Source organism: Eimeria maxima, genomic scaffold (genome assembly GCF_000499605.1).
Source record: "Eimeria maxima Weybridge genomic scaffold, Emw_scaff49, whole genome shotgun sequence".
In the NCBI taxonomy this organism is placed as follows: domain Eukaryota; phylum Apicomplexa; class Conoidasida; order Eucoccidiorida; family Eimeriidae; genus Eimeria; species Eimeria maxima.
Window position 1 is genome coordinate 22,477 of NW_013566543.1, and position 26,446 is coordinate 48,922.

Here is a 26,446-nt window from a genome sequence, read left to right on the forward strand (position 1 = left end):
ACTCCACAAATTCTCGAACTCCGCACAAAGGCTGCTGCAGCAAACCTGCGCGAAGCATCACATTGGCATTTCCCTCCTCTCACACCAAAGTCGCCGGCCAATACGATCCCGCCAAAGGGCTCACGAATAAATACAACGGACAATGTAGGCAACTACTAACACCGGGGGTCTTTGCCTTCGAGGCTTTAAGGTGCTGTGCAGCTACTGCACTGGGAATGCTGCACTCACTGCTGCACTTAATCCACATGGGGCGATGGAAATGCATTCTTCGGATAGTTCGCAATTCGCGGCTGCGCGCAGACCAGAGAAGACAAGGATACGAGCAGCTGCATTCAACACCACGTCGGCAACCACTGCCTACAACATATGGGTGAAGAATTCGCTAGGTTACGCACTGGGATTGGCATGGGCCACTGCGCCAACAAGAAACAACACAGGGGTCTTCGTGTGCTGAAACTGCTGCACAAAATCTTCGAGGTCTACAGGGCGTCCTTTGGAAGAGAATGCTGTAAAGGTACATGACAGGCAAAGAAAAACCTGCAACCTTCAAACCGCTTAATGTCGTTCCTCCCCTAGTTAGGCAACCGCGGAACTGCGCCGGTATGCACACTACTTTCGACTGGCCGGAGCAAACGGAACACCATAGAGACTAGATATACTCTATCCATCAAATGCCTATCCAAAAACAGCACCGAAAGGTCTTGATAGCGCATACGCGGGTCTCGGGGCTACCAGGAGGCTCACCGATCTTACGGGAGCCGACGGGAAGGAAAAGGTTGGGATCATTCTTCGTTACCTGCGCCAGGAAGAAGCAGTCCACATCACCTTCGCAAGCTACAACTCTGTTGTTTGATGTAGTTAACGTCATAAGGTGCCAGAAGCATGTAGCGACGATGGAAGACGACGCTCGGTGGCCCGACCACTCACTTGCAAAAGGGTAACATTTTTCTCCACCGCGCGAATCCGACGGGTGTGCAAGAGGTTTACTGCAGCGAATACACACATCCCGGGGTGCCCCACAGGTATGCGCACATGCAACAGGCACTTCCTCACAAAAGGGTTGGAAAGTTCACAGCCCGTCATCTATTAGCTTCCTTGAAACAGTGGGTCAGGAGCTTCCTCCAGACAAACAACCATCTTTAATTCGTGTTAAGTATGCAAGTATTCTTGAGCCTCACCCATGAGTTTCCTGAATTCCTCGTAAGTAGGAGGAACTCGAAGTTGTGGGTGAACTTCAATCAGTTGCCTATCTCGGGTTCTGATGAACACGCACAGAAGACCGGCCTGAAACACAAGAACAGCAGTGGCATTGGCACTCTTCACACAACACGAACGTGCTTGGGTCCTACTTCTGGAAGAAAAATGCAACAGGTTCAATTCTGCTGCAGTAGAAGTACTCGGTACCAGCGCTATGTCTAGGGTGAGAGGCCTCCTACTACACGCTGCTGCTTACTTTGTTTAATGGTGACTCTTGCAAGGCCAACAGACAATGGTGAACTATATCCGGGCGCACATCCTTCACGCAACATCACATCATCAAACGACCCCCACATGATGAATACTCTCCCGGCGGACCATTGCGAGGGTCCGAAACCTTTTTCCGAAGGTGATGTCAAAAAATGAAAATGCTGCATTTGTACATAACAAACCTCCTACTGCTCCTGTTGCTGACGCTGCAGCGTTGGGTATGTGCGTGGCAGGGGGGCCTGCACACAGTTGGGTGCTAACACACTGTGCTGTCTCTGTCTTCTTGCTGGAGCAACTTGCGGTGTTGGATCCCCTCAAGGAGTTGAAGTCCACCTTGGCGTCCTTTAGCAAGCTCCAGAACACTGCAACAGAACAATCTCCGGACAATGAAGCCGTGGGGTGCGAGAATATCAGGGTTGGGATTCCAGTGTCGACGGTTTCCTTTGGTATAGTGAATTCGTTAGTTCAGCTTACGCATCTTCGAGCAAGACGACAACCTTGCGACCCTGGAGCCGATCGGCACGCTTAACTTCGGCTCTAGGTGCAGCTTGTTCCCACATTGTTAGACACTTGCAATTGCCGTTAGTGTCGATGCGATTTCTTCAGGCCCAACGGAAAGACGGAGCCTCCAATACCCGGAACTTCTCATGCTAAATTCAACATACGGCAGCGCAATTATACCGTCCAAATGAATACCTGTGTAGATGGCAAATATAGTGCAAAGGCACTAAAATCGGCTCTCCGTCGAGCCTCTTTCAGCCTATTCCTCAGGATAACACAATATTAACAATATTAGTACTTAATAAATACTATTTAGAGCCTGATTATTTCCAACGGTGTTACGAGTGCCCACAGCCCTTTGGGTTGGGGGCTGGCTGGCCAGCTGAGGATCGGCCCTGCAGTGAACAGCTGGCCTACACTGTTACTACGTAAGTTCCCTAGGCTTTCCTGATTAGGTACACACTCTACAACTAACTACTAAAATCCATGATTCCCTCAAAAACCTCTACTTAACACAATAAATAGCCATTATACATTCGTGTCCATATTATTGTTGGGAAAGAAAACCCAGAATAATAGAATTGTTCCTCGACCCTCTCTGAGGTTCAGTGCCAGAGTCATAACAACAGCCTCACACAGAGCCCCAAGCTGGTGCCGGCTGGCGAGCACTCTGATCCTATAAAGCTCCTTTTCTATCTAATAGTGTCCTCATCCCTAAAGTATTCTATACTATTTATTCCTTTTCATGATGATACTCGGCCTCTAGAGGTCACGCCAGAGATCCACTGTAGTGCCCGTGCACTACGCCATTTATTCAATAAGGAGGACGAGGGATTACCCACGTAAATATTATTTATTGGCTCTTACTGTTGGAGTCCAATGACACGTAAACGTGACGAGTAACAACGTATCCAACGAATGATTGGAAGGGCAGCCTAACGGAGGAATTCGCATGCGTACCTGAATAACACGTATGTATTCCTGGCTAGGCGTTCATTGTTTGCAATACGAATCCGCCACGTATAAGCCATTATGACGATGGATTTGAATAGCTGAAGAAGGTAAAGTTAACCCAATACGTCCACCCATACGTGGTGTGACTTGGCCGACCACCAACCATCTACACACTTCCTCACCCATAGTGTGCGATATGAACAGGGATTTAAATATAAATATAAAATACATACAAAATATATATAACAGCTTTAATATAGAATATCTATATATGTATATAATATATAGATAGATTATTGGCTCAGATTGCCTGAGCCCAATCACTCGGGACTGACTGAGTCATGACGGAGGATACGAATACTTGAAGAAGGCGAGCCCAATGACACGTAAAAGTGACGAGTGACATTGTAACTAATGACGAGTGATTTAAACACCCCATCCCCATCACACCCATAACTGACGAGTTCGTATGGCAGCACGAATCACACGTACACCTAACGAGTCATTCATTGCCTGCAATCCCTATCCGACAAACAGACGATGACGAGGGACTTTGACACCTTAGAAGGCAGGCCAATCCCAGGTCATCCGTACGTGTTGTGGCTCGGCCAACCAACAAGCATCTCCATACCTCGTCACTCATAGTTTGCAATACGAAAGGGGGACTTGAATACAAGTATAGATAACACCTTAGCACGAATCCCAACATCCACATTTCATTCATTGAGGATGATGAGGGATTTGAACACCTTAGGAAGGCCAGGCCATGGGTCCCTTGGGTGAATAGCAAAGGAAAACAAAAGAGTGCTTACACACGAGTTGGGACTCAATGAACGCACAGCGTGGTTTGTTCAACGTGAAATTAGCACTGACTGTATCCGCTTAGGCCATCGTATTTGGGGTTTTCACATGGCAGATAATGGCACGAGGCGAGCAAGAGTAGGAGGTCGTTCTCGTGCTAACACATCTTAAGTTGTTTGACACACTAATGAGCTAATAGAACACCAAGCCTAACACGCTCGGTAGCAACACTGAGGGTTTATTCAAACGCGTGAAGACGGTTGGCTCGACATCCGGGCGTGCCGTAGGAGTTGGAGCCCCCTCGCATCCCCCTTTTCAACCTTTTTTTTGCTCGAGGCGGCAACGCCGAACTCCAAAACCCAGCTATCAAATTTTAAGGCCAGGCCAATCCCAGGTCATCCATACGTGTGCCCAACCACAAACCACCTCCGTACTTTCTCACTAGTCCCATGACTGGAACTCACCAATCCAGTGACTGGAAAGTAGGTGATGACGAGGGATTTGAAGACCTTAAGAGGGCGAGCCCAGTGACACATACAGGTCATCAAAAGACACAACAATTCACTATCAATGGTTTTGGGGGGCTAAACCAGTGATCCATGTGTAGTACCCCCCTGCGAGCGGGATATGTTTAGGGAAGAAAACATGGTACAACGAAGGCTGAATCTTTGTCGATCGTAGGACAAGCCTACTCTCACACCTACAATACCTGGCAAAGTCATCTGCAATCGATGTAGCGCCTCAATTGTGGGAAATTGATATTATAGCCCAGCGCGTGACGCAAAGGGCCTTGATGAGATTGTGTGCTCAAAAGACACTAAAAACATATGTAAGTAACAAATGAGGCGATTATATGCAGTGCTTAGCCAGCGTGAGTTCTGAAGTAGAGGCGTACAGTCATAATCCACCAGATGGTAGCGTCGCGGCACTAGCTTTTCAGCTAACCTCATTAACCAAGTACTGTTCCTCTCCTACTAAGTTGGATTACTGTCGCAGTATTAAATTTACCAGTAGGGTAAAACTAACCTGTCCCACGACGGTCTAAACCCAGCTCACGTTTCCTATTGGCGGGTGAACAATCCGACTCTTTGAGACTTCTGCATCTCATTAATAGGAAGAGCCGACATCGAAGGATCAAAAAGCAACGTCGCTATGAACGCTTGGCTGCCACCAGCCAGTTATCCCTGTGGTAACTTTTCTGACACCTCTAGCTGAAAGTTTCTCAGACCTAAAGGATCGATAGGTCATGCTTTCACAGTTTGTATTCGTACTGGACAACAAAATCAAGCACGGTTTTCCCATTTTGGTCAACATGAGATTTCTGTTCTCATTGAGCTTGCCTTAGGACACCTGCGCTATTGTTTCACAGATATGCCGCCCAACCCAAACTCCCCACCTGACTGTGTGTTCCGCATTGATCAGCGCCAAAAAGGCACCTTAAGACTAAAACACATGCCGAGCATGCGTCGCAAACTAACGGAATAAGTAAAACGATACTGAAGGTAGTGGTATTTCACGATCACCGAAGCTCCCACCTATGCTACACTCCCAAATCGTTCCACAAACTCGGACTAGAATCAAGCTCAACAGGGTCTTCGTTTCCCTCTGAATCCGCCAAGCCCGTTCCCTTGGCTGTGGTTTCGCTAGATAGTAGATAGGGACAGTGGGAATCTCGTTAATCCATTCATGCACGTCACAAACTAGATGACGAGGCATTTGGCTACGTAGAAGCCCTTGTGGCGCAATGGATGGCGCGTTGGATTTCTGACTGCAGAAGAGAGGCTTGCGAAGACAAATGACAGCCTAGCAAGCCTTCTCCTAAGTTTCCGTGACTGACAGAGCCCGCTTGGGCAGTACCAACAGCAGGAACACTCCTTCCTCAACACCATAGCGTCCCTGCACATGGGCACAGTAGGCGAGGGTCAGAGAGCCCTCTACCAAGCCCACGCTAACAAAGGTGGGTGTTTGGGACAGCCGAATGAAGGGCAGGAGGTCCGGAGCTTGATTCCAAGTGCAGAATCAGCACGATAACAACTGAATCAGCTATAGCGGGCCCAGAGAGGGCCCAGCCGCATGCCTGGACGGGACATCGTTTGCCACACTATTGCAAGGCATAGAGCAGACGCCTGCAGCGGGGCTTCAACGCGCAATCTGCCGATAACGAGCAACAGACCACTACGCATCCCAAGACTCACGACAGAAGCTTACGCGAGACTAGAGGACGAATTGGAAGATCTTGAGAAAGACACAACTTGCGGGTTAGTTAGGGGCCCTGCAGTTCCACCCCGTCGCTAAAACACTTAAATACCGGAGTCTTGGATTTGAATACTGAGGACGAATACGTCACTGCTCCACCGGTATCAATACGCTTGCCCGATATTCATTGATGCCAAAATTGGCTAAAATTGCCGTTCGAACTCAATCAATAAAATTGTGATTATCTAGAAGGAGAACGAATTATGTCCTGCATGCAACACCGATTATTTTGGGGAGGTAATTGGACCTCAGCTAGTCAGGTGCTGTTTTGGAGGTGTTCTTGAGGGCCTCGAATAAATGACGGTGTGGGAAATATATTGAGCCTATTTAGCTTGTTTGATATAATATAGTTGTAGGTAGTGTTTGAAAATGCTCCTTTGTGGCAGAAGTGTCCTATCGAACCGACAGAATAACTGGTGGTTCTCTTTACGCATCCTTTAAGTCATTGCACTTCCTGCAAACAGAGAACGTGCCGCCCTCAATGGCTTTCACCTGCTGTGCCCACTGGGCTGTCATTCATTACGCTACCCTCTCTTGCCTTCGACTTTTGCTGCAGTTGCTGCCTCGTTATTGAACTAAACCAGGCTGTCCGTAAATTCTCCTGAAGCTCACCAAACCTCTATGGTAGTTGGCCGTAAACCACAGGGGCAACGTGCGCGGCGTCCTTCGTGTTATCGACGAAACTTCTCTGGATGACCTGCAGTGTTGTCCCATTATTGATATGAAGGTCCCGAAGCGGGAAGTAGAGTTGGCATTGCATTGTGCAGTCCCTCTGCCTGTCCCTGCTGCTTACTACCGTAGCTCCACCAACATGGTCTACGGGCAATTTTATCGCCGTTTGTATAGTTTTTATCGTGGCCGTTTCCATTAGTGCCCGGGAAGAGCTCTTCAACCAACGATTTGGTGTGATGGTTTAGTTGCCGGACACGAGGCGACCGGACTAATTCATATCTCCCCTCATACCACCGTTGGTGTGGCCGTATCTCCTTGCAAGTTGCTAATGGAAAATCTTCTCTGGCATTCCTTTCTGGAGCAAGTTTTACCCGTATGCTTCTGGAACGCATGGCTCGTATGCAACAGAAAACGAAGCGTGGAGTTGAGTTCCTTAATCAATGCCACTTCTCCCCTCCTCAACGGGCTGACTGACGCTTGCGCAACGCTGCCGTGAATTCAATGACGGTATATATTTTTTTTGGTATATGACGGTATATATTTTTTTGGTATATATTTTTTTTGGTTGCTTTCCGCATGAAGATGCTGTTCTCCGCGCAACCTCGGGCGCTGCGCAGGTGATTTAGTCGAAGAGCTGCCTTCATGCTCCCACCTAGAGCGACTGCAGCGTTGCCTCCGTTAGGCTTGACCGTGCTCTAGACTGATCTTGATCAGAGCTTTGATTCCCTTCACTATACGCATGAGATGGGGTGGCTGCAGTATAACAATCCGTAAAGCACACTAGGCAGTGGCTGTTGACTGTGGGCGGTGGTAGCACATTCATGCTCCTTGTGGCTCCTCTACGTAACACTTCTATTGTGGCACTGCCAAAATATTTGGCACAGCATGCTGGCTTCAGCATTGTACCTTACACTTTCTGCGCTGCATCAAAACAATTTGTACCTTCGCTAAGCCGGAAACATCAGTGTGCAAATACGACGGCAGACACGTGTCGGGAACTTTGCAGAGAGTGCGAAGTCCCAGGAGATGCAAAATTACGCGTCGAAGCATTAGCGCTGCTGTGGCAAGGATACTCAACAACACCGCTCCTCCTGGAAATGGAAAACCAAGGCGGCAGGCAAAATAATCAGATTTCTCTGCATACGTAGGCCCCTTCCGAATCTGTTGTGAACCGAAAACCTGAATAATACTCCAGTGGAACAGATCTCGCAGCGCCAGCGAGCATAAGTGTGTGGTTATTACTGGAGTGGCCACGCGGAATAACTCCCTTGAATAAATTCCACAGATCCTACGTTGAAATGAGTGAGCCTGGAGGCAAGAGGCAGGGCAGCAGCATTCATCGATACAGGACAATTCAGGCTAGCTTGTCAACAACCCCGTAATTTGGCATGGGCCTCCGGAGTACTTCCTCCGAGTGAAGGAGAAATGCCAGGGAGCAATCTGGAGCACGTTGAGAGTGAATTCGGGCCTTAACATTCTCTGCGCAGAGCACGGAACTTAATCTTATGCACTTCTAGATGTTTGAACTAGTGTCAGCACTGCAGCGTCCCTGGTTCAAGGAATGCAGACAAATAACTTAGACCCATAGAGCCGTACTGTTGTGAACTCCCATGGTTGCATTTAGTTCTGGCTGCAGACATTCGAGGAAAAGGCACTGCCTGGTGTATCCACTTAGATCAAAAGTGAACGGTTGAGCCTAGATGAGCCTAATGCCCTCTTCGGTGCGACAAAAAGTTGGTCATCGTAGAGCCGAGGCCCAATCAAGCGAAGCAAAGAAGTGCAATGCGCTATACCAATGCTGACTACACGAATATAAGCTTGATGTCGATTGTAGGCATAAACCCAAATCCTCAGCTTTGCTGGTCTGGATAAACATGCCTCTCAGAATGCCAATGCGTGCTCTCCTGCTCTTGATTTGCGCAGGAGAATAAAGCGTCACCACCACGAACTAAAGGGACTGCATGCATTATAGGCATTAGAGGCACTGTAACACGGGTCATTGATTTTATCCGAGGACTATATTGGGCTGCATTAGATTCAAAATACTCGAGATGAGAGTTCCTTGAAGAGAACTGGCATCCTTGGTCAGTCTCCATTTTCAGACGCTGGCGTCTCAAGACCACAAAGTTGTGGGGGAGAAGGCGGCTAGTAATGAGTTGCAACTCGCCTTCACAGACCTTGAGTGCAGGGAAGCCTCACGTACATGGACAAACAAGCCTTCTGTGCTGTATGTACAGACACTGTAGACAGTTTATGTTAACTTGTGCTTCAGTACAGCTAGTCTACTAAGGCAGTGTAAGGGTTCATGTGCCCACTTCAGATGGGCGTGTCCACATATGACGCAGTTTGCTACAGGCGCTATCCCTAACCTGTTGGCTCACGGAGTGATGGACTACTGATTGAAATTTTCCTGTAGTTTTGTAGCGGTTAATTTTAGTGCATGCGGCTGTCAAAACAAATGGGCTACCCTTCATGTAGGTAGTTTTTGCATTTTTCCTACATAACGCCCTACGTAGTTCTCACATCTTACTGTCTTGCTTTTGAGTGCATGTGCTATCGTGGGCGGCCTGCCGCTTTGAGTTTAAGCCCTCAAACGGCCAGGTTAATGCGTTTAAAACACAATGAACCTAAATATCGGGAAATGGTGAGAGGTATTTAAGGTATCGCCTGCGGATGCAACACGATATCGAAATAATGCCCCGCTTGCGGCGGTCGACGACAGCCATCGACAACTTCATTCGCTTGAAAAGCTCTTAACCTGTTCGACTGATTGTTAAAAATCCAAACAAGTCAGAAATCGAAACATTAAGAACACTTCGAACGTAGAACAAAACGTAGATGAGATTCCAGTGCGGCTCTCAAAGGCGGCGAACGCTGTTGGTCTGACCGGTCGGCGGCGATGGGTCGAGCCTGGCATGCTCAGCGATTGCCTAATCTTTATTTATCTCATCTAAAGGTATACAATATTCTCTTTATCCCCTTACTTTAGCAGCCTTAGCGACTTCCCTTCATTTTTCCTTTTCCTAGGCGTGTGACTGTGTCGCGTGTTTCGGCCTCTGCTGCTCTCTCCATTTTGGCTGCGTGCACAAGGGGATAAGCTGCCAATCGTCGTCCATCGTCGTTCATTTCTATAATTAATTTCCCCTACATACGGCAGTTTTTGAGCCCAGGCTCCTCCACGAAAAGTACTTAAGCCTGGGAGGCGCGTTCACACTTTGGCATTCAAGGGGGATGGAGAAGAAACAGGACAATGGAAGCCCTCGCTGGCAGGGACAACAGAAGGGAGAAAAGCGTGTGACTCGAAAGAACAGTAATGTTCTAGACGCCCCCGAGACAGTGGCGAAACCCGGCGACGACGGGGGAATTGTTGAGTGGCCCAGAGTTGTAGAGGGCCATCTGTTGTATCAAGGAAAAGTGAAGGTAGGAAGTCACGTTGTGCCCGTATGCGAAGAAGCATCCTTCACGTTCCCTGACCCAGAAGACCCAGAAGCTGCTACTGAAGCTTTTGCTGGCTACTACGATGGCAACTTCCCCGAGATAACGCAACTCGACGTTTCCTCCCTCCTAGAGATAAAGGCTCCAATGAAGCATAAAAATGGCAGAAACGGAAAAGTCAAAGCCCACCTGGCTGCCACTGGCAATCTCCTTGTCGGGTCACTTCCCCAGTTAGAAGAGCCTGTTTCCCCTGAGGGTCGGGATCTGTTCGCGCGTAAGCAGTTGGGGAGATGAAACACCAGAAAGTTTCCTGTCCCCAGCATGCTGGCCTGACTCTGTCTTTTGTAAGATGTTAGTTTCCTAAGGAAGCTGTTCATTTGGTTTGAGGTAGGGCCTTGCGTGTTGCGTTGCACAGCGTACGAACAGAAGCTAGCAAAGTTCATGCTTCTAATCAGCTCGCTAAGCGGTAACTGCGCCTGGTATGTATTGGAGGATATGCGTCGCCTGCTGTACATGCGAAACGGGAAGGTTTCAAGGAGCGGTAATTTGGCGTCACGGAAGGAAGCTTGTAGTTCGTTGGCTCGGCTCGCCTGTCTCAGGAAAAGCCTTGCTGAAGTTGAAGATAAGGGCAGGCGCTTCGCCAGCCACTCTTCTTTAGAAGCGTTGCTGGACCTAGAAGCCAGTCTAGCGGGGTCCCTTGCCTACCGGTCTGCCGATGGCAAACATCCTGCAGTGTATATTCCTGTAGCCAGCCTCTCTCCTACTAGTCTATATCTCCACGTTACCCCGGCGGAATTCCAGCGAACCCTTTTGGGGCTATTCGACCGCGCCTGGGAGAAATTAGGTGCCACTTCTCGCCGTCACGGGGAAAAGATTTCTCATGGTAAATCACAAATTGACCTATATATAGGATACTTCCCGTTGGAGGGGCCCTTAGTTGGATTGCCTGTAGTTATTTCCACCATCGAGGATTTGACGCAGTCTGCCAGCTCATCTGCTTGGCAGAATGAACTCAGAAAGTTAATTGTTGGCTGAGATGTTCGGTAGATGCAGACGGCGTGCTGTGGCTTGCAGTTGCGGTCGTCCTGGATTTCAGCGATTTGTCGCAGTTGGACCTTGCTGCGTATTCAACACATCGTCTTTTGGGAGACATTGGGGAAGTTCTGCGAGCTTACTGCCCATGGCTGGTGTATAAAATCGTCATTTTCAAACTGAGTTTTGCTAGGGAATTCCTGTGGGAACTCTTTAGGTGAGGCTGTACAACGGATAGGCTGAACGTGTCGATGCCCCTTCCCTGTATGCCTGCAGCAGTAAGCTTGCTTGTTGGTTTTTTGGACTAAAATGAGCCTAGGGTTGATAGTGTAATGCACTCACCAGCTTAGGCTAGTCGAAAATTGCAAAACAAGCCTCCCTTCCCCTAATTTCTCATATTCCTTATGTTTTGGCGGCTCAGACCAGCGCTGCATGCAGACTGCCGCGTTGTGACAGCAGAAGACGAGGAGGCACTTCTTCAGGAGATTCAAGCAGATGGGTGAGCCACTACTAATCCATCCGTCTTTAAGTGTGGGTTCACAACCGCTGTGCAGCGCACACCCAGGGGCCTTCTTCTGTAGTATCATATGCCCTTAAGATATTGTTGTTTCATTGACTGGTGGCATTGGAGATGCGTGCACTGAAAGTATTGTATGTTTAGAGTGTGTTGCATAGGCTAAATCCGGTTTATGTTTTCAAGCAATTTGATACTAGGAAACGTATGCGTGCGTTAAGGGACCTGCTTCAACTTGCTGCCTTCCCACATGCTCTTCCAATCTTGTGTTGTTTGAGTAGAACCTTTATCCTGCATACCCTCGGAGGATTCAACGAGTATAGCGTGCTGCGGTGCCGGCGACCAGCCTACCGTCTACCACAGCCTCCTCAGCCACTGGGAGCGAGCGAGTGGTTAAGTAGGGAGGGAGAGGCAACTGATTTCTGGGAAGAAATGGAGAAACTGTACGAGGAGGCGCCGGAGGCTGCGCCAGAGGGAGAGCCTGTTGATGACATCCAAACAAGGGACTATGATGAGGTCAAGGAGACATCATCAAGGCGAAGGCAAGATGAAAACCGGTACTTTGTGGAGACGGCGTCCTCTCAGCGCCCCTCTCTACATGCAATCCGGCGGCTAGTCAGTTATCCTGGGACAATGTTGCTCTTCACATATTTGCTAGTCAGACCCTCCCATTGTTGTGTTCGTGTATTGACAGAGAAGAAGCTCTACGACGCAAGGAACACGAGTTAGAGAGTCTAACTAATCGACGTGAATGTCTAATACCTCACTTTGAGAAAGCGCTGAAACAGGTGCTTAATGGGAGCGATGCTGATGTAAGTCGAACTCGTGTTCTAAGCGTGTCGTTATTTCCTCGGTGACATGGTCCACTCTTCTGTGCGACGTGGTAATGGGAGACTGCCTCTCATAGTTTTGCAAGTGTACCCTTCTTTCCGTTTGCTCTGTCATCGCAGGTACAGCTCACGGAAGCGCTTGCGCCATTCGAGATAGAATTAACCCGACCTTCCTTTTCCATGAAGGACGTCACAAAGGCCAATGTGCAGATATGCATGTGGAAACCGCCAACAAACGAGGTGGAGGCAGCGAAAGGAACTGCCCAGATGCTCGTGAAGATAGTGGAGGAAAGACGCAAGCTGTGGACCCATTCGTCATTGCCCCCCAATTTCATGCATGCATTTGAGAGGACAACGTATCCCCTGGATTGCATCTACGTAAGCGGAAGCTTTCTCAATGGCGTGTGCCCCCCCTCCTGTTCTCGATAAACACTAATGCATACAATTTGTGCTTTCGATATACCTGCAGCATTCCAGATCGGACTTTCCCATGAAGCCTCGGCAAGCTCCCCCTTTTGCTAGGCGTACTACTCCCACGAACGGCTTAATGAGACCTGTTCCGAGTAAAGAGAACCTTTCAGGCTGTTCAAATAACCTGAGTGTAGACGCCGTCAATTTCCTATGATCATTGCACGGTAATCCCCCGCCTGCACATGTTGCAGTGTCCTACCCGCGGAGCTGCACACTGCTGCTGATGCACTGGCTGTTCTCATGTACGGCTGTGTATCGACGCAAATGGATATTGTTGATCTCATGATAACAGGGTAGACATTTTCTAATGTAGAATATTCGTAGGAAAAGAAGAAACAACAGCAGTAGGCCTCCAGAGTTAGGACAAAGTAGGAACCACCTACTAGTAGGAAGTGCTGCAGTGAAGAGTATACTCTTCCCTTGCTCGCCGAAATCAAGAACTACTACCTTTTAACCATTTTTATTGATAAAGAAAAACAGGCTCTTCTCAGCCACATCAAACCTGGAAGACAAACCATTGTACAGAAAGGGGACCAAAGATAGTAACGGTTCTCGCACACTTGTTTGTCGCCAACCTTATGGATGTTGGCGATGCATAAATTCGCAGAGTAATCATGTTAGACAGGTGTAATATCATGTCTCCATGCCATGAGAAAAGCATGGTTTAGAAGGATACTGTAGTCCTAAAAATGGTGTATGTGAAGCACACGAGGTCACAGCCTATCCCATCTATGTGAATCAAGACGTTGAAAATTTGATAGCTGGGTTTTGTAGATACGAATTGTTCACGACGCATCAGAAGTCCAGTGTGTGCTGCTTTAGGGTGCAGCTCCTACGTAGCCCAACAACTATTCAGGAAATCATGTTGATGTTTTGGAGGTGCACAAGGTGGCCTTCCAGCTATTGTGTGTTGGCATACTTCGGCACTCCCTCCGGTACGGGATGTCCTCCAGCCTAGCCGAGGATTTCCGTGAGCCGCACAAGTGACGGAAGTCTAAAGCGTCTCCATAGAACAGCAGAACTACCCGACACTCTGCGTGGGTCTTGAGAATAGCAACCCATAGACCTGGAACAGGGACACAAAGCAGGTGGGCCGTCAAGAATTGCACCACTCCGTGGTGCAATTCCTGCCTCAAGACAACAGAATTCCCCTGTGTGAGTACGCCCCCCTTTATTGCTTCTGCTGTCACTGCATACGATGGCTTGTGCACTGAATTATTCATCGTTATCCATTCTACACTCAAGCACAAATATCGCCTCAACTCCGAACGGACAACCCTCAACCGCTGAGCTCTTGAGTCGCTGTTTCAGGCGGCTTCGGAACCAACAGGAAGTTCAGTTTCCTTGGCGTAGATCTAGTCTAGTACATTTTTACTCCTTTGTAGCTCACGAAAGTCGACTCTACAAATTGAATATTGCCCTAGTGCGCGAGGTTGTGTAGCTAAGTCCACGTGGCCCTCTGTTACCGGTATGCAAGCAGACTTTTTCAACATGCTTCTTTTAAGGCGCATGCAACAAGAAATGCTCCGTTGGTTTTGCATGTATGAACTTCCTGCACCTTGTTGTTGCAAGGTACCGTGCGCCTCACGGTCCCCATACTCCTGCGGTGCAGCTGCAGGTGGTTGCGCCGCTGCGTACAGGACGTTTGTAGACTGGGGAGGGGGGTCAGCATACTGTACAATTCGCATTTATACGGTACCTATTTTGAATCCATTTCTGAGCTCAATATCACATAGAGGAGACCGAGGTTTACCTCGATAATTTGGGTCGAGACGCGTTGCCGAACGTTGCGGTGTCTGCGGATGGGAACAGTCTTTAACTCTGCAGTAGAGGTAAGTTTATACCAACCTCTGCTCAAAACTTTGTTTGCTTGTGCTGTTTATCTTGGTGGTGCAGGTCCTGTGCCACTAAATCAGAAGATCCCCTTCGGTTCAGACCAGCGGTGTAGACCGCTTCCGTGCCTTCGAATCGTGTGTCCACATGCGAGGTGTACAGATTTAATGCCGTGTTAAGTAAAAAACTAGATATTAATTACACCTCAGTTTGACTGAAAACTTCATTCTATTCACCGGGTACTTTTCGCGTGCGCGCGCTGGCAACTCCACTCTACAGTGGATCGTCGCTAGACTGAGGGTGATGTGGTAGAAGTACTGAACGTACCCAAGCCTCGCGTTTCGAAAACAGTAAAAATTTATACCAAATAGTGGAAAAGCAGAAAAAGACAGTGTGAAGTAGCACCGGCCACCTTGATTTCTTGGTGCAGCTGCGTGCACTGGAGAGTGCGCGTGCAGCACAGCGCGTAGCGGGCGAACTGCGGTGTCTCACCATGTTGTGTCTGCATCGCCCGCTTGGAAGCAATGAGACTTGACACCCAAGACTTGCTGACAAAAGACATTTTTAATCCTGGATGGGAACTGTCTTTACTTGAGTGCGTTTAAATATGTGCCGATCCGCCCCGCTGGTTGTCGCCTCCCTGGCATTTGTGGTTGCACTCTGCAACCAACTGGGGAGCGCGGAAGCTTCATCGACTGCTTCTAATGTGGCTGCGCCCCTTCACAATGAAACACAGGTGATCAATGAAAGTCTCTTTTCTCACAATGGCAGCTTGGGGGTCTCCAAGAGACGCATGAGGTTGTCACTAGCTCTTGTCTCCCTCCTGGCGGGCGTGGCTGCTCTTGCGTTTTTTGCTTTTTGCAGGCTGGAGAGCTGGGAGAGAAACCTGCTTCAAGTGACCAGGGGTTATCTGCTAGACGGCTTGCAGACAGGTTGGCAGATGAAAGGGAAACCGCCCCTAAATTCGGTCTCTACGGTGGAGTTCCCGTTTCCTATGATCCCTTGGGGAGACCTAAGAAGCTCCTCATCACTCTGGAAAATGGGAATTTTTTCCTAGAACACCCTTCCACAGGACAGAAGATGTATCTTATTGTGCAACATATGGAGGACGTCGGTCTAATGTTTCACGACGCCAGTACAGGAAATGACCTTGAATGGATGCTGCACCACCCTCACGAACTAAAGCCAGAACAGATACCAAAGGAGCAAACGGAAGGCGATGGAAAGGTCAGAAGGCGCAGAGATGCATCGTCGGGAAGGAAGGGGAGGAGAGGGGAAGTCACCGTAAAACAACCGACGAGACCAGATACGGGGGCCGTTGTGTTCCAACCCGAAGTACAACAGTGGACTCATGAGAAGAACCCAGAACATCCTTACGTGGTGTTCATAAGCGGAATCCCAGTTAAGATTAGCCGACGCACAGGAGAGCCCCAAAGAGTTCTTTTCGACGTTCAGCGTGGGTCTATTGTTTTTATCCATCCTGAATTTAACTTGCCAATGAAACTCGACCTCATTAATTCCGACCTAGTGAGCAGAGATGGCTCGTCGCCACGGGAGCTTGTTAAGCAGATTAAGGAAATGGGGCGATACCAATGACCAAAAGAATATATTCTGGCCTGTATATGCCAAAGTAAAATCCCCAGGAATATGGGGTTGCCTGCTCACTAGCAGGGGCAAACACGACAGTGTAAACATGTAAACACATGAGTTTTGAATACATTATCAATTTTTTTTTTGAATGAGTAACTGGGATTATTATTCTTGCCCAGTTGCAGGCAATATTTTTTTATGGACACCGCGCGTTCCCGGTACGCCCAGTTCATGTTTACCTATGTGAGCATCTGCATAAACTATCGAGATCAGGCAGGCTATTATAGTTGAGCTTAAATCGAAGCAGAGAGGGGATTGTAAGTTCAGGCGATTAGTGCCGCTTTGAGGTACCGCTTTGAGGTAGTTGCAGTAGTGATGGTAGAGTGAAGAAGTGTGATGTAGGTTGAGCACTACGTTGCCTGAGGACAGTGGACGGCAGAGTACAGAGCGAGCTCACCGTGTCGTGTGCTGCGGCATGAAGAGGGAGATGGCCAAATTAGGGGCATGTGAAGACGTACAGCGGAGAACGCTGTAACCTGGTCAGTGGTGTTGAGAGTCTACAGGAGCCGGTCGAGCATGGAGGCCGGCACATGAGAAGCGTGGAAATATGGCACTTATGATGGAGACGCTGTTGGCGATTACAATGCACACTCCAACACAGCTGTACGTGAGAATCTGGTTGGAGCACCACGATACACTTGTAAAAAGGTTGACGGGAGTGTTACCGCAGTCTATTTAAGGATATAAAGGGTAACTGGTCCAAGAACAATCTGCATTGGGGAGGTGTATGAAACTGTCGAGTAATTGTTGAGTTAAGCAAATGGGATGCTCACTGGGGCTTACTGTTTGACAGTAAAACTCATGCACTTCGAAAAGCTGCCCTGCACTGTAACCTACTAGCCTCGTGACATGATATGCCGTTCTATGTCCACTGACTGCTCTGAATTGAGGCATCAAGTGAGACTGGCCTGCATGCCCACAAATGTTCTGTTGGGCTTTCTCCCGCATAGCACTTCGCTTTACCCCTCAAATTGTAGAGAGGAGTGTAAAACCGCAAAGCTCCGTCATGCTGTGTGAAGTAAGTAGGATGAGGAAAACAAGTTCAGTAAACGTCCAGTCCACTCTCATCTCGCTTAGGCGAGTGAAGGGCGCCTTTACACTTGTTAAAGCCAACTGGAGCGGGCAAAAAGTGGCAAAACACTAAGAGGACAGCTGCAAGCACGAAGAGTTAAACATGTGTGTGAGCTCCTCTCATGCTTATGGTGGGAAGAAGGCACCATTCTTGCGAAGCAGACCTTGAGGGGATATTTTGCAAATATTGGTGAGGAAGGAACCCTGGCTACGCACATCCCCACCAAGCCTATTTAGCAGCGCGCCCTTATGGCCCACGTACCCCTCGCCGAATTAACAGTTACTCCGGATCTTAGTGCATACTAAAGCACAACTGAATTACAAATAATCTAGATAACCATATTCCCTAGGAATTTGCCTCATCATTGTGTTTGCAGTAAAAACGAAGTGGTACACTTGAGTGTGGGTATGCGGCCCGTTGGACGGACGAGCGAGGGGTTTGCACGGAGGTGAGGCTAATTTAGTTTCAACAGCTAATGAAGACACTAAGTAATCACTTGTTATTTAACAGCTCAGATTGGGACTTACAGAGTAAGCGATCATTGAGGTAATGCTGCAGCTGTTGGCAAACGAGCTCACTGTGGCTGGACCATTGGTTTGTCATTCACCGCTGGGCCCAGACAGCAGACGGCTCTGAAAGAGAAATTTTCGTCTGTGAAACATATCTGCATTCAACTGGACTTTTGCATTTTGTTCTGTTTTCATGAATTCATGATATGCTCAAAATTCGTCAAGTACTTCAGCGGCGGCGAAAACCTATCGCAGTCTTCTGTCGGTCCGTACTTGAGGCTGCTTGGATGGGGCTGTGAATCCACGTTATTCGCTCTCCTCAGTTTTGTCTTGGACCCAAACTATATGTTGAGTACAAATTGTACGTGTATTATATTGGGGAATTCACTTGAAAATCTGCAGTGTGCATCTCTGGGGACATCTTGACCCGGGGTTACCGACCCGCCGCCGCCACCGCTTGTAATTTGTGCGACAAACTATCTGGGGTGGATTCCAGGGCACAGCAAATTAACTTAATGTTTTTAGAGAAGAGTGCCTGGAAATTGAGCTTTGGACCTGCCAGCAGTATTCATCGGCGATCTTGTATTCCCCTCCACCGCTTGCACCCAGAGAATCTATCTGGCAGAGGGAAGGTGAAAGGCCACAGAGGTTCTCCTCGCGTCCAGTGGTGACCTTGTCCCTGGCACCGTCATGGAGGTTGGTTCTGTATTGTCAGGTTCTCATGTACCCGCTTGTGTATATCTTCAAACTCTACGTGGCCTTCCCGGGGAGTCAGACAATAAACTTGCCTCAACGCGTGCAGCGAGGCATATCCGCCTAGAACAATTCTTCAATAGAACCGCAGAGGCCTGCAGTTGCTTGAGGAGAATCTTTTTTTCACTGTTCACAGGACCGCACAAGGAGCGACACTCTAATGTCGCTCGTGTCGACCATTCAATGCCGGGTGCTGCCCTAGCAAGAGACGAGCGTGAGGCAGGATGGAACCCACGGCCTCGCTCCTTCACTGTGAAGCCAACTCTATTCGTGAAAGGGAGCTTTGTATTAGCATTAATATGCTCCGTACAGTTTGCCGCATGTGTTCGACACTTGGGAGACGACCAACGAGCCTGGCCAGATGCCCCTCAGGTGCACTCCTCGACTGAAGTCCTGCGGGCTGAGGCCATCAGCCTAATGAGGCATCAGTTTACTCAGTTGGAGCGCCAGAAAGTCTTGGAAGCAGATGCAGAACCATCTTTATCATCCCCTTGCAGCTCGACTACAAAATCCTCAGTCATGCTGCAGCTAGCAGGGTCAGTAGCAACTGCTGCAGAAACTCCATCTGAAGGGGTCTTGAGCAGCTCGGATAGCCTAGGAGCCATTCTTGTGGGGGATGCTGACGGCAGAAGGGCTATGGAGATGACGACTCAAAAGGAACTGGACGTGCGAGGGGGGGTCATGACTGCTGAATCGGGGCCTTACTCGTTTTTGAACTGGGGACAAATAGGGGGGATGATGCAGAGCCCAGCTCTGGCACATACAGGCATGCCAGTGTATGTGCCTCGCCAGGTAGTGGGCACCACCGTTGGGCTTGATTTTGATTCTCCTGCCACTTTTCACGGTCCCTTGCTGGTACTGCTTATGGTCTGCATCCTGATCTTCTTTATAGTGCTCCTGCTCTGCTGTTGGCTGGTCAAAAGCAAACAGAAGCATGACAAATTTATGGCTGAGAAACTCCCCCGCTAAACCCCCACAAGCAACCTGGGAACCCCCCAGTGGAAGGCGGAGAGAAAAAGCCACGAAAACAAACAACGAACACCAAAGAACCAGGAGGGCACATGGGACCGCGAACGGCACGCCAGACTAGCCCCCTACTGTCCTTTGTCGTCGTCATCTCCAGATGGAGCGTAATTGGAGGTTGCAGTTGCATACACCAAAAACCGGCAGTAAAGGACAGCTGCCTGGGCATCATTTGAATACTAACCGACCCGAGTGGGAGAGGGAAAGGTGGAAACCGTGTGGGCCAAAAACACTGTTGTTGGCGCAGTCAAAAACACTGTTGTTGGCACAATCAACTTTCTCTCAAGTATATTTGGTGATAGCCTTCGTTTTTCTTCTAGGCTACCGCCCAATTCATTTCCTCGTCATTAACTGGAGCGGTATAAGTGCCCCGTCTTTTGCCATGGGCGAATGTACTCTTATTTTGTCAACTCCTAAATCCATCGGCTCTCTTGACAGCTGCAGAGGTAGGCTACACTTTTTAACGTTTCAAAGTAGCCGTACAGCACCCTAGGCCATACTCATTGGGCATGCCTACCAAAGAGAACTGCATAAAGCCTACTGTACTGCAGTTCCAGCACACAACTGTCAGGGCCCTTGCAGTGTCTATAGATCTCGCAAAGCTATCATTGCCTTTCCACCACCTCCACTGCATACAGAAGCCAGTGCCACCGAAGTTGTTAATGGCTCGCCGAAGGGGCACCGCAGTTCCCATCGTCCGCCCGGTTTATACCGCCTTCGAAAGGAGGATACCCACAACTGGTGTAGTGTTAGACAAGCACACCCCATTGCACTCGGAGGGTACAGAGAATACCTTTCTCAGGGTGCGTGCCAGGCGCTATGACTTCTGGCCCAGAAGGAGCGTGCAAAGCATCCGTCATGAACGCTAAAAATAACAGATATGTAGGGGACAATGGAACAGAAACCAAGCTCAAGCTGGGCTGTCAAAACACTCCACTCCAAGAAGCCCTTGGCCCGTCTACAGCTCCCCACGGCCACCAGATATTCTGTCAACACAAACGACCTCCTCGGCCATGTTGAAGCTCGACATACCCGTATACTTTGAGGCTGGACGTATCCGTATAAAGGCTTCCAGCCCTCTGCATTCACCTCGTCACAGTCGTCATGATAACACGGCGGCCCTTCTCACATGTTGACGCTTCCCTTGACCCTGGAAGATCCAGTCCGAACTGGGTAGGCAGCGCTCCAGCAGCACGGAAGGGAAGAGGGAATTTCAGGTGCTAAAAAATTCTGCCCAGGCGCTCCGGACAAACCCAAGAGCTGCGCTACCAACATGCGTCTGGGAGTTTCCGCTCGCATCCCCGCCTCCTTGGGATGCCACTTTAGGCAAGACTACTTGAGCCCTGCAATTGGGACAGGTGGCGCTGCAGCGAAGCCATGCCCTTGCACATTCCCAGTGAAACGCATGGCCGCATGGCAGGGTTACGGACTCTGTGCCATCTTGCAGCTGCAGCGTACAAACGGTGCAGCTGGGCGCCTCCGGCTCGCCCCCGCCAGTTGGGGCTGCTGACGAAGCCGCGGATGTTGATAAAGATTGAGCCTGCAGTGCCTTCCCCGGTGTTACCACCGCAGCAGCGCCTCTTGTCTCCCGTTCTGTTCCCTTGTGCACTTCCTCCTGTTGCGGTCGCGTGCATAGGTGACCATACACCCGTTGGTATTCGGCAAAGCAAAAAGGCCCCACCAGCTGCCGCTTCACAGCCGCCTCTAAGCCCTCATCGATCCCCCGAGAACCTCCCCTCATACCTCCAGAAGGGAGTACCCTCAGAAGAAGCTGCGGATCCAATGACTGTACAAGCGACATCCAACACCCAGCAGCAAAACTGCATAAGTGAACACGAAGCGTGCACATAACGGTTCAGTAGGCAGTCAAATCCAACAGCTGCCAAAAAAAGGAATCGATTAACAGTAACGGGAACGTTCACTGAGATCGCCAAAATACTGTCCCAACACATATCCTTGACCCCCAAGCCCCACAGGAAATGTTCACCCCAAACCATAGCCTCAACCCTAGGTCAAACCTGCGCTATGACCCACACCGTAAAGCGGCTCCTAACCAACACCTAAGGCAGAACCTAAACTGCCTTGGAGCCAAGCTAGGCCGACAGAGTTGAAATAGCTATCCTTTATGGGCTTATCTATGTGTTCCAGCCATACACGATTGCATACAAGGAACCCCACGCACCTGCGCTGCTGCCACAATGGCAAAGGGTTGCACCCGCGCCGGGAGGCGGCGGACGCGGGAGAGGATCTCCGGAGGCAAAATGTCGATCAGGGAAGGATTAAGAGACCCTGAAATCAAGGCACAACAGCATAAACAAGGACCAAAGCCCGGCTAACAACGCCTAGTATGCGATAAACATTCACGCTGCACAACTCACAAAAAATACATGTACCAGGATGCTTATCCTGGTACAACAAAATGTAAATATATACGTACACAAATTGCCTATGGTGGAAAAAAAGTAGTTATGTAAGTGAGATGCTAATAATCGGTCAGCGCACCCTCAAAGTGTACAACTGTCTCTGGTCCTACACGAGCGACAGGTACAGTGGAGGGTTCCGTGGCAATAACCTTAAATTCAACTCCCCTGCAGTCAATGGAACAAGAAACGCTGGTGCCACAGTATTAGTAAACTCATACGACTGAGGGGAGAGCCAAAAAGCCCACAGAATGCTCTGTATCCAACAGACCTGAAGGTGAATATGTCCCCCTTTCTTATCAATCGCCAGGGCTGCTCCTTTAGAAAGGGTTGCAAATAATCCTCGAAAAGACGGAAAGAATATGTCGTCGGCAATGTGTCCGCAAAAGGCAATATGTGAACTCGCCTATACTCGCCCCAAGGATCCACGGATATGTAGATAGCCTGACCCACGCAGACATCATTATAATCACTGCTCATATAGCATCATGCAAGACGAATGCGGTTCAAGAATATGAGCAACAGAACTCAATTACGTTGGGAAAGACACTCAAGGGTGATGCAGAGGGTTTCTGCAGCCTCACCGTGTCCTTCCAGACGAAGCCTGGTCCGTTGCCCGGATCTGTAGCCCAAACAACAAACGTTAAATCTTTGATGACAAGCTTTTTACCGGGAAACACAACCACTGCGGTGTCGCGACAGCTGTCACCATATGTTGACGTGGCAGGTGAGGGGAGGCAAGACGCTCCCCCACTCCGTGCCAGAAAGTAGGGGGCAACGAAATCATGAAACAATACTTCTTCACTTAAGTTGAACGCCCCATTTTCACGGGATCCAGACCTTGGGAACTCACTCCCTCCGCCTCCAGTACATCGGTCGCCGCCGGAGGAAGGCGAGAAGTTAAAGTTCAGCTGCAAAGTCCGTTGCTGCCGGAACAAAGGCTGCTCCTGTTCCTGACCTTGCTGCTGCTTATCCTGCTGTCTCCTTTGATCGCTCGAAACAGACGCTGTGAGGTATTCTTCAGGCCCAGGAGCATCACAGAGACGGAAAGGTATGCCTCCACCCATGTCTTGCTCGTCACCCGACTCCCCTTCACCCGACTCCGATCCGTGGTCGGAATCATTGAGTACTGCAGCAATGACTTCTTCCGCTCGGTTGTACTCTCTCTGCGGCACTTGCCGTCTTCGTCGCCTCTCTCCAATACCATCTGGAGAGCCCCAGTCGAAAGGAGAGCCTAGCTGCCGATGACGGTGCTCTGCTTCAGCACCTGAAGCTGGGGCTTCTGCAGTGCTTTCTGTGAGGGTTCTACTGTTGTTGCTGTTGTTGCTTTCCGAGGTTACTGTGGGGCGATAGGGCCCCTGATTTCGCTGGTCGTCGCGGATGCCACTGTTGCTGTTGCTGCTGGTGCTATATTCGCCCACAACCCCTCTCTGTAGTGCCTCTGAGTAAGAGGCAACGCCTGCCCGGCGTGCATAAGCGCTGTTTGGGTGGATAAGGGCCAATAGCTGCACTCGGCGCAGAGGCTGGAGAGGACTTCCTGACGTGAAGACGAGGGTGGACGACGTTATAACTCCTGAATGCGGCAGACACGCAACAACGATGTACGTGTAGTCATCGTTAGATTCTTCTGACCTGTTGCCCGGTTCGCCACCTTGATGCTGTTGCTGACGTTCCTGTTCCTGTCCCGACTTTTCTTCCTGCCGTTGCTGTTGCATCTCTTGCTGTTGCTGCCTCTGCTCCTGAGCCCTTGTCCTGGTCTTTGAGCTATTCGACTCCCTGGCCGGGCGCTTGACTTTTAGGTACAGATACTGACGAACAGCCTTCCCTTCCTTCATAAGCCGTGTGAGGGTGGCGAAGACCCAGTCCTTTGGAGCCTCCCGAGAGACAGGGAGGAGATGAATCTTCTCTACAGCCGTCCTTTCTGCTTGTGTGTTGTCATCAGCGCCACCGTTCGACTCCTGCGGAGAGACTGAAGAGCACGGTTCACTGCCAGCTTGGAGATCTGCTTCTGTAGTTTCAGCCACTGTAGAACCTAACGCATCTGCAGGGAGACAATTTCTGGCTGCGTTGTGAAGGTCCATCGCCTCAATGTTTGCCGGCTGTGCCGGCTGCGCTGCGGAGCGCGGCATCGCGGTCTGTTCCGGGCGTTCGACCTCAACAGAGATTCGCGTTGCGGGAGAAAATGGGAAAACTTGGGAACAGGGAGTTTTAAACAAAATGAAGGACAAATGGGAGATTCATGCATCAGCGGACAAGCAGACAGGCAAGAAAACAGGAACCGGTTGCACACCAGCTGTGTGGCCGAAACTCACACCTCCCGGAGCCTCCCCCCTTAAGAGAAGATCAAGCGTCAGTAAGAAATGACAATGAGAAGGCGATTTATAGGAAAGGAAACGATGGACGGTATGCATATGTGCTGATATCCTGAGCGCTCCGGAACCAGCCGGTGCAGTGGAGAAGCCGTCGGTGACAGGCGTTTCAGATGAGGGTGACAAATTGGGCACGTGTTTCACAGCATGCCATCGTTAATTAAGCCCCATACAGTCCCAGAAAACTAGTGTAAAAACCTGGATTGACAAAGAAGTGAGTAATGATTACATTGGGTCACCTAGCACGTCTTTGTTGCGGAAACGGAACGAACACAACGCGGAAAGCGCCACCCACCAGACACTAGAAAAGAGAGGAAGGCATCCCTCTCTGGGTTTCACACTTTTCTTATGTGTCCGATTTTGAAGAGTATCACAATTCAGCGTGTTTTTGTTTTTATTGCTGACGTCGCATGGACTACCACAGCGAGTTAACCAGCACGCGGGCACCATTTCGATAACACACTTGTGCAATCATCATAGGTCTGTACTCACAGTGCTGCTGCTTCCCTCCTTCAGTAGTACCCAAGAATATAAGGTGCATCAGAATAATTCACAAACTTCAGGGCCACGAAGAGCCGCCAGCTTTGCAAATTCTGGTCTGACTCCTGTCCGTACATACCCTTTTATTATATACACCCTTATAAAAAAAATGGCTTCGCCGTACATGTATGTGGCTGCAGCTCCTATTGCTGTTGCTCGGTCTGCAGCCGTAGGATAGTCTGTCCGGTGTTGGTAAGGGTGTCTGACGTTGGCGCACAACCGTTACCTGGCCTTAGTTTGCAGCTAACAAGCAAAGAGTTCTCGGCAAATGTCTACAGTGCCCACACATACCGTCAAGAGAGTTTTCTTGTACTTACATGTGGAGCTTTCCTGAACTTAATGGTGAAACAAGGTGCAGTGGAACTGGCAGCGGGCCTTACCATCTCCAGCAGCTCAAGGATTTTGGAGCTTGCACTCAAGATGCCTCGAGAGTGGGAAGGCAGATAAGCTGTTCCAAAGGATTCACATCAACTATTTTGGCTCAAGTGGGCCTTCCAATACTCATCGGGAAAGATCGAGGGCTTGCCTTACAGCGGTATTATCTGTCTAAAATCAGTGAGAGAATGTCTGCATCCGTTAACCCTGACGATAGGTGTCGAACAATTTTGTACAGTTATAGTGCAAGCCGGAAGGTAACAGTTCGTTACACCTGCATGTGGGGCGACCTTGCAGCAGCACTTGCAGTAGACAATTCTGCAACTAACAGTGCAAGTGTACTGTAATTTTTGAGTGCGGCTACGGGTCCACGGTTGTGCCTGCCTCCATGATATACTGGAATCTGGGAAAACTGCTCATCGGGACCAAATGGAGTATATACTGCTGACTCCTGCAACTTGCAGGGGGCTACGTATTTCGGCGCGATGAGGCACTGGAAACTTCTGCTCCACCGTGAGGATGTTGGATGCTGTTGAAGACTGCGAACATGCTGCAGCTACAACTTCCATATTTCTTCGCCAATACCGGATTGCCTCCAAATGCGATACTTGGCAGTTGGACTGTGCCTTTTCGTAGCAGTTTTTCTGCATGTCGTTCGAGTTGATCTTCTAGAGATGATGAATGCCGATATCTTGGAACAACGCTCTGTCAGGAAATGAGTTCGATACGATGAGTCGGGCGCCCAGCTGAAGGCTTCCCCGTTCGTAGCTCATTGCTATTCAGTACACTTGAGAATCCTCTTCAATTGTGCCAACCGTAGCTGTTCTTTGGGTATCAGAACACAGAATTCCTACAACGACGGAGAAGAACGTTCATTTCTCCGCCCTTTTTTCGCATTATCTGTGCACTACGAAAGGGCCTCCGCTCTCCTTCCTACTTGCCACAATTCTTCCACTTCAACTGTAGGTG

General features: G+C 49.4%; 3 protein-coding genes across 3 annotated transcripts; 2 read left to right on the plus strand and 1 right to left on the minus strand.

The window, feature by feature from the left end:
• Positions 1-9,882: 9,882 nt before the first annotated feature.
• On the plus strand, positions 9,883-13,230 carry EMWEY_00007980 (hypothetical protein, conserved; the record flags this gene model as incomplete). The annotated part of the gene is made up of 8 exons (XM_013482005.1): positions 9,883-10,360; positions 10,502-10,969; positions 11,134-11,335; positions 11,540-11,617; positions 11,914-12,189; positions 12,327-12,444; positions 12,583-12,818; positions 13,125-13,230. 8 exons carry the CDS (start codon positions 9,883-9,885, stop codon positions 13,228-13,230), a joined length of 1,962 nt encoding a protein of 653 aa, XP_013337459.1.
• Positions 13,231-15,373: 2,143 nt separating this feature from the next.
• On the plus strand, positions 15,374-16,362 carry EMWEY_00007990 (hypothetical protein, conserved; the record flags this gene model as incomplete). Its single annotated transcript, XM_013482006.1, has 2 exons — positions 15,374-15,502; positions 15,631-16,362. 2 exons carry the CDS (start codon positions 15,374-15,376, stop codon positions 16,360-16,362), a joined length of 861 nt encoding a protein of 286 aa, XP_013337460.1.
• A 4,369-nt stretch (positions 16,363-20,731) lies between these two features.
• Positions 20,732-24,322, minus strand: EMWEY_00008000 (hypothetical protein, conserved; the record flags this gene model as incomplete). Its single annotated transcript, XM_013482007.1, has 6 exons — positions 20,732-20,852; positions 21,204-21,559; positions 21,956-22,062; positions 22,276-22,361; positions 22,465-22,637; positions 22,778-24,322. The coding sequence occupies 6 exons, from the start codon at positions 24,320-24,322 to the stop codon at positions 20,732-20,734; spliced, it is 2,388 nt and encodes a 795-aa protein (XP_013337461.1).
• Between the last annotated feature and the right edge of the window lie 2,124 nt (positions 24,323-26,446).